Source organism: Neofelis nebulosa, chromosome 11 (genome assembly GCF_028018385.1).
Source record: "Neofelis nebulosa isolate mNeoNeb1 chromosome 11, mNeoNeb1.pri, whole genome shotgun sequence".
NCBI lineage: Eukaryota > Metazoa > Chordata > Mammalia > Carnivora > Felidae > Neofelis > Neofelis nebulosa.
The window spans coordinates 65,518,918-65,526,134 of record NC_080792.1 but is presented as its reverse complement, the minus strand read 5'-3'; the positions used below and the strand labels follow the sequence as shown (position 1 = coordinate 65,526,134).

The 7,217-nt window shown below is 44.9% G+C and overlaps 1 protein-coding gene across 1 annotated transcript in view; it reads left to right on the top strand.

Moving 5' to 3' along the window:
* Positions 1-65: 65 nt before the first annotated feature.
* The window catches only part of PI4KA (phosphatidylinositol 4-kinase alpha), a 115,515-nt gene continuing 108,363 nt past the window's right edge, over positions 66-7,217 (top strand). The window contains exon 1 of the mRNA XM_058692882.1: positions 66-272. Coding sequence (XP_058548865.1) covers positions 81-272 — 192 coding nt within the window. The 5' untranslated portion in view covers positions 66-80. The remainder of the gene's footprint in view (positions 273-7,217) is intronic.

Here is a 7,217-nt window from a genome sequence, read left to right as displayed (position 1 = left end):
ATGCCGCCGCGCCTGCGCCGTGAGTTCTGTCGCTCGCAGGCGGGTGCGGGAGGCCAGCCCGCAGCGCCGCCGCGCGCGCGATGATGGCGGCGGCCGTGGCCCGGGGAGGAGGAGGCGGCGGAGGCGGCGGAGGCGGCGGCGGCGGAGGCGGCGGCGGCGGCGGCGGCGGCAGCTCTGGCTCCGGCTCCGGCGCTTCACGGGGCTTCTATTTCAATACGGTCCTATCATTGGCCCGCTCCCTGGCCGTGCAGAGACCGGCATCGTTGGAGAAGGTAGCCTTGGCCGCCTGGGCCGCGAGCTGACAGGAGAAGCGGTCTAGGGTGGCGAAGCGAGGAGGCGGGGCGAGGGTCTATGGGAGATCGAGAGAGGGTCTCGAGCTTCCTGTGACTGGAGGGGATATGTGATGGGAGGGAGCCGGCGGGGTGAGGAGGCCCATGGGCCTGGTGAAGAGAGAAGATTGGAGGGACTTGGGCAGGTAGGGACGTTGCGGGTGGGTGGCGGACGAGGGACTTGAGCTACTGGCCGGGGTTTGGGGTTTGAGCCGAGGGGGCACCTTGTGACATCGCAGGGGCAGGGGCGGCAGGCAGTGAGAAGCAGTGGGAAGAGCAAACGACCAGGGTCAAAACCTGGGGCTCTGCTCCCGACTTCCTCTGCTTTTTATTCCGTGACCTTGGAGAGATTTCTTTCTCATAAAATGAAGTTGCTTTCACCTGCTTTCCCCACTTCACATCATTGTGAAGGGCAAGTGGAATGGTAAATCTGAAAGTGCTTTCTAAATCTGAAAGTGCTTTCTAAAATGCAAATCCGCGCATTGTTTTTCCGTGAAGTCTAGAGGGAGCGTTAGACTGGGTAAAAGATGGTGTGTGAAGAAGGGACAGTGGCCAGGAAGGGGTAATGAACTGTCATAGGCAGAGAACAACCCAGGATTCCTTCAGAGGAGAAAGGACAACTTATGCTGGGGGTATCTTTTCCTTGGGAGAAAGGTGAAAGGCGACTCAAAGGTGTGGCTCAGATGTTGGAAGGAACAGAGATATCAGAGTCAGACCTGTTTGGTCCCCGCACTGTCACTGTTTGTCCTCTTGGGCTAGTTACTTCAATTCTCAGAGCCTGTTTCCTTATGTGTGAAATGAAGTGGTTCTTGAGGAGTAAATGAGTTCAAAGCATAAAGTGCCTGGGCAGAATAGGTGAACAGTAAATGTCAGCTTTCTTTCCGCCCCCCATGGTGTGATGAGACTCATTAAAGTGTATTAGCACTGAAGGGATGGGATTCTTTTTTCACACATCTTCCTGGCAGATGGAAAGAGATGTGTTGTCTAAGAGTAGGGAGACTGGAGACCTGCCTGCTGCTGTTCAGGGTCGTTTTGTGGCTCTGGTGAGTGGTGAAGTTGAAATGCTGTGTTAGGCACTCTGTCATAGTGACCTACTCCTTCCTTGGCTTTGTGGGTTCTTAAACCTGATTTCTCACTTACCGCAGGGTGAGCAGGTCCTGGGAGACTGATGCCAACCTGACTTCTGACTGAAGGAGGAATTCAATAAAATGGAAAGAATATGAGTTCTAGAGATAGGACTACCTGAATTTAAATCCTGTATCGTTTGCTTACATGAGTGTGACTCTGGGTAGGTCAGTTCCCCAGTATGATCCTTTGGTTTCTCTTCAAAATATAAGGACAGTATTAGTTAAGAGTATTATGAGGATCAACAAAATGACACAAATAAAGGCAGGCACATGGATACCTAATGATTAAGAACTGTTATCATTGGATGAGCCTGACTGATGGACCACGGTGCTGGCTTATCAAATAAAATTCATGCCAGCTAGTCAGCACATTCTCTTCTTGATAGGAGGACCAAAAATCCTATCAGAAGTTTGCTTGCTGGACTTGAAGAAGAGAGAAGAGATTGCAGGGGAGTGGGTGATCTTTAAGAAGACAGTCCTGCAGGGGCGCCTGGGTGGCTCATCAGTTGAGCGTCCGACCTGTTCAGGTTATGATCTTATGGCTCATGGGTTTGAGCCCCACATTGGGCTTTGCACTGGCAGCGTGAATCCTGCTCTGGATTCTCTCTCTCTCTCTCTCTCTCTCTCTCTCTCAAAAAGAAATAAACATAAGAATCAAAAAAAACCAAAAAGCCCAGTCCTGCAGTTCTAGCAGGGGACCTATTCCCTCTCAGTAATTCTGAGAAATGCACCTTAAGCTCAACTGGCCTTCTTCGGCCTTTTTGGATAATTACAAGAACATTCTGTAATTACAACGCTGTTAGCTTTGTATTTTATAGTAACTGCTTCAGTCATCAAAATTACAATATATTTTATAACTAATTAATACAGCTTTTAGGGATGCCTGGGAAGCTCAGTTAGTTAAGTGTCTGACTCTTGGTTTTGGCTCAGGTCATGATCTCACGGTTCATGGGTTCAAGCCTTGCATTGGATTCTGTACTGACATCATGGGATCTGCTTGGAATTCTGTCTTTCCTCTCTCCTGCTCCTCCCATGTGCTCCCCCCCACCCCAAATAAATAAATAAACATTTTTAAAAAATGCAGTTTTTAGATTGTCAGCTCCCCAATACCATCTCTTAGTTTGGGAGATACTTCATTCTCATTGGCAACATTTACAAATCTGAAAAGAGTTAACTGAGCAAGCCTGAGGCTGCAGAAGGGATTGCTTGCAAGGTCAGTCCTGGGTTCACATCTGGGAACTTAGCACTTGAACTGTTCCCTCCATTTCCTAATTGATAAGAGTGGTTCACTGTGCCTAGACTCTTCGTATAATTAATGTGATTTATATTGAACACCTTTCTTTCTTAGAATTAGGGATTTTAATGGTTGCTAGGCAGACAGTGCCTGTGTCTATCAATAAAAACCTTGGCTGCTGTGTCTCTATTAGACTTCCCTAGGTACAGATGTAGCACACAGGTCACTACATTGTTTGCTGCTGTAGAAGGGAGCATGCTTAGTGTATACCTTTACAGGAAGGAGAGAACATGAAGAAGCCCATGCACAGTTTTCTCCAGATTCCACCTGCCCTTTTCTTTTGCTGATAAATTCACTGTAATATAATTTACTGTAATAAAATTTAGCTACGAGTATGATTATATATGTGTGAGTGGTCTTGGGGACCTTGAAATAACTTCTTTCTTAGAGAAGGCTTCTGTAGGTGGCTGATTCCGTCACATATATGTAGATTCTTCTTTTCTTATCTGGGATCTTAAGACTTGATTATGCTGAGGGTCGTTGTTACTGTTTAGTCCTATAACATATGGCTGCTTACTACATTCCACGACTTTAAACCGATGGACAATAAGCCTTCAGTGTTCCTAGGGAAATCTTCTTGAGGTTCTTAAGAGTAAAGGAATTTCTCAGTACCCACCAGCATAATGAAGGTGGGGACTTAAGTGGGGAGATGAATGTTGAAAAACCTCCCTCATTTTTTTGTTTCTGTTTTTTTTTTCTCTTCCTCCCCCCCACCCAAGAGAAGGCAGAGGACTTAATGGGTCTTGGTCCAGATAGGGTTGAGCTGAGGAAGGCTAAGTTTTATGAATTAGACCTGACATCTCACTTTAGACATTGGTAATTCAGGCAGCCCTGACATAGTTTTATGGCACTTGGGGCACATTAATGACATAACTTTCCTTATCTTTGTCTATCTACATGCCACAGTGGTGTTTATTCACCCCACTCACCTACATCAAGTCTAGGCTGTGAAACCTAGCCTATTGCTACTAAGTAGATTTTACTTCTCTTTTAATTATTTAATTCACTGTTTCATTCAGAAAGCATTTGTTGAGCATCTACTGCTAATTAATATGTGCTCGGTAGGCCAGGTCAATAAGAAACAGGTTTGTTTTTTTTTTTTAATGTTTTTATTTTATTTTTGGGAGATACAGAGAGCAAGCAAGGGAGGGGCAGAGAGTGAGAGAGGCGGTGATACAGAATCCAAAGTAGGCTCCAGGCTCTGAGCTGTCAGCACAGAGCCCAACGTGGGGCTCGAATCCACAAACTGCAAGATCATGACCTGAGCTGAAGTCAGACGCTCAACTGACTGAGCCACCCAGGTGCCCCAATAAGAAACAGTTTTAATGAGGTTGCCCAGGTGATCAGCATCAAGTCAGACTTGCTGCAAGTCCCCCTAACTACTGTTGTAACGCAGGTCTGGTGACCAGACTCCTGCCATATTCAGATAGTCAAACCCAAGACTCCTGGGTGTCTATTCTCTTATCCATATCTAAGCTTTGACCTTTTGCTGCTAGGCTGCGCCTAAGACTAGAGCCATAGCCCTGAGGCCCACTCTCAGGATTGCAGGTTGCCTCTGAGGACACCATCTGTGTCCTAGAGGGATCACGTCCCATGCAGTCCTCAGCCATCTCCCTTTGGGAGAAAGGTGGGAGGAACAAAATAGACAAGAAGAGAGTCTTGTCTACACTGGACTCTCCTTGTACGGTTGGCTTCCAGTCTCCCTCTCTCTGATTTCTTTTTGCCTGCTAGTCTTGCTCTGCTTTCCTCTTTCTCATCTGTCTTAAGAATGTTATTAAGCCACCCCTGCCAAGAAGCTTCTGCCTGGATCTGCCTGGTTGTACTCCTCGTATCCAGGATATGGGTGAGCTGTTCCTGCCTTTTCTTACCTGGCCTGTATCATACTAATGGACCCGAACCCTGGGACATGGAGAGTTCCCAGCAGAGCTGAAAAGTAGGCAGCATTCTTTGCCCTTCCATCTCTCTTCCCACCCTCAGGAGGCTTTGATCAGAATCTTTTTCCATGTCCTAAAATAGCCTCTCTTTTCTTCAGTTAGACTGCCAGAATCTGGAGGTGTCTTAGCTAACTCAGTGTGGTGTTTAAATAGCACTGCAGCATTAGGGACAGGCCAGACCCCTCCCTGGTGGACAGTTGTGCTCCAGAAGATGAGCTGGTTAATTCTTATCTCTGTTTGGAGGAATGTATGTCCTGATACTCAGGACACTGGGCTTTCTGGAGTTCATAGTTACCCACTCCTTTAGAGTGGTTTGCCATGGAGTAAAAATCATGGTATTGGCATTTTTTCAGCATCATGAGGCTGAAAATTTCTATCCTCTCTCCCTTTCCTTTGTGAAGTTATGTTCAAAACAACCATGTATAGGATAAGAGAAGAGAAAATTAGCATCAGTAGAGGGAATTCATGATGTTAAACCAGGTGTAAAATATTTTAAGAAGAAATTGGAAGAAGAAAAAGTCTTTACCTGTAATCATGCCACATTAACTATACTAGTTTGCTAGGGCTGCCATAACATAGTACCACATTGATTTAAACAACTGAAATTTATTTTCTCACTGTTCTGGAGGCTAGACATCCAAGATGAAGGTTTCTTTTGAAGCCTTTCTTTTTGGCATGTAGGTGGCTGTCTTTTGGTGTCTTTGCATAGTCTTCCCTTGTACCTGTCTGTATCCTAATCTCTTTTTATAAGAACACCAGCCAGATTGATAGGAGTGGCCCACCCTAATCACCTTGTGTTAATAAAGACCCTAGTTCCAAATTAACAGTCACATTCTGAGGTGCCTGAGATGAGGACTTCAGTATATGAATTTTAGGGGGACATAATTCAGCCCATAACACTAACCCTTTAGCTTTTTAATTTCTTAGGCCTCCTTTTTAGTCTTTAGCTATATTCATTTTATTGCTTTTTGATTTAAAAAAAAATTTTTTTAACATTTATTTTTGAGAGACAGAGGCAGAGAATGAGCAGGGGAGGGGCAGAGAGAAAGGGAGACACAGAATTCGAAGCAGGCTGCAGGCTCTGAGCTGTCAGCACAGAGCCCAATGTGGGGTTTGAACTCACAAACCACAAGATCATGACCTGAGCCGAAGTTGGACGCTTAACTGACTGAGCCACCCAGGTGCCCCACTTTTTTCTTTTTTTCTTTTAATTTTTTTTTAATATTTATTTTTGAGAGAGAGACAGAGCATGAGCAGGGGAGGGGCAGAGAGAGAGGGAGACACAGAGCCTGAAGCGGGGCTCAAACTCAAGAACTGTGAAATCATAAGCTGAGCTAGACGCTTAAACATCTGAGCCACACAGGCACTCCACTTTATTGCTTTTTTCAAAAATAGCCCATATTTATTATTTTATTTTATTTTTTTAATTTTTTTTTCAACGTTTTTTATTTATTTTTGGGACAGAGAGAGACAGAGCATGAACAGGGGAGGTGCAGAGAGAGGGAGACACAGAATCGGAAACAGGCTCCAGGCTCTGAGCCACCAGCCCAGAGCCTGACGCGGGGCTCAAACTCACGGACCGCGAGATCGTGACCTGGCTGAAGTCGGACGCTTAACCGACTGCGCCACCCAGGCGCCCCCCATATTTATTATTTTAATGGCTGCATGTGATATTTTCTATTGACAGATCAAAATTAAGGATTTCTCTGTTTAGGCTGTCTAGTTTTTCCCTTGTAAAATTGTGCGTTTATACACTTAGAATTTTGTCTAATTTTGAATTACATTCTTGTGTTAAATGTGGATAGGTCTTGATGTTTACTGCCCAACTTTTTTCAAAGGATTATACTTATGGTAGATAGCATTAGCAAGAGACCTTGTGCATGTTTATAGTTTCACTGTTGTTGGATTTTATTTACTTTTTCCTGCTAGCTCTGCAAGCATAAAAGGGGACCTTATTCTTTTGATTCTAAGATAGTGATATTTTACAAATTAACCAAAAAACCCATGAAACAGAAATGATGGTGTGACATTGTGCTCTTGTTTTCTGCTCTGTGGAAACTTGAATTCAGGGTATTGTTGCTTGGGTACTGACTTCTAGCTGTGCCTGCTCTGGGTATCTTTTTTCTTTTGACAGTTGGGTCTAGGTGTGCACACAATCCTAACCCTCAAATAATTTATAACAAGTAGAAGTAGTGATAGGTGGGGGCTGGCCAGTTGTCCAGAAAGGAGCTGATGGTGGACCATATGGCTTTTCAATAAAACTCCTCTGTGAAGATATTTAGCTGTTTTGCACTTTGTTGGCATGGGAATGGGAAGTACAGATAATTTTTTCTTCAGGCCCCCAAAGAACTCTCCATGAGTCTTGGCAGGTATGTGGAAATTTAGAAGGCAAAAAAGTGAAACATGCTCTAAGAAAATGAAAGCATCATGGGCACTTGCTGGGAGGTTACTTTAGGCAGAGATTTTAAATATGGAAGGCCTGGAAGTGATGGGAATGGACGTTTGTAAATGCCAAGAGTAGTTGGTAAGGGAA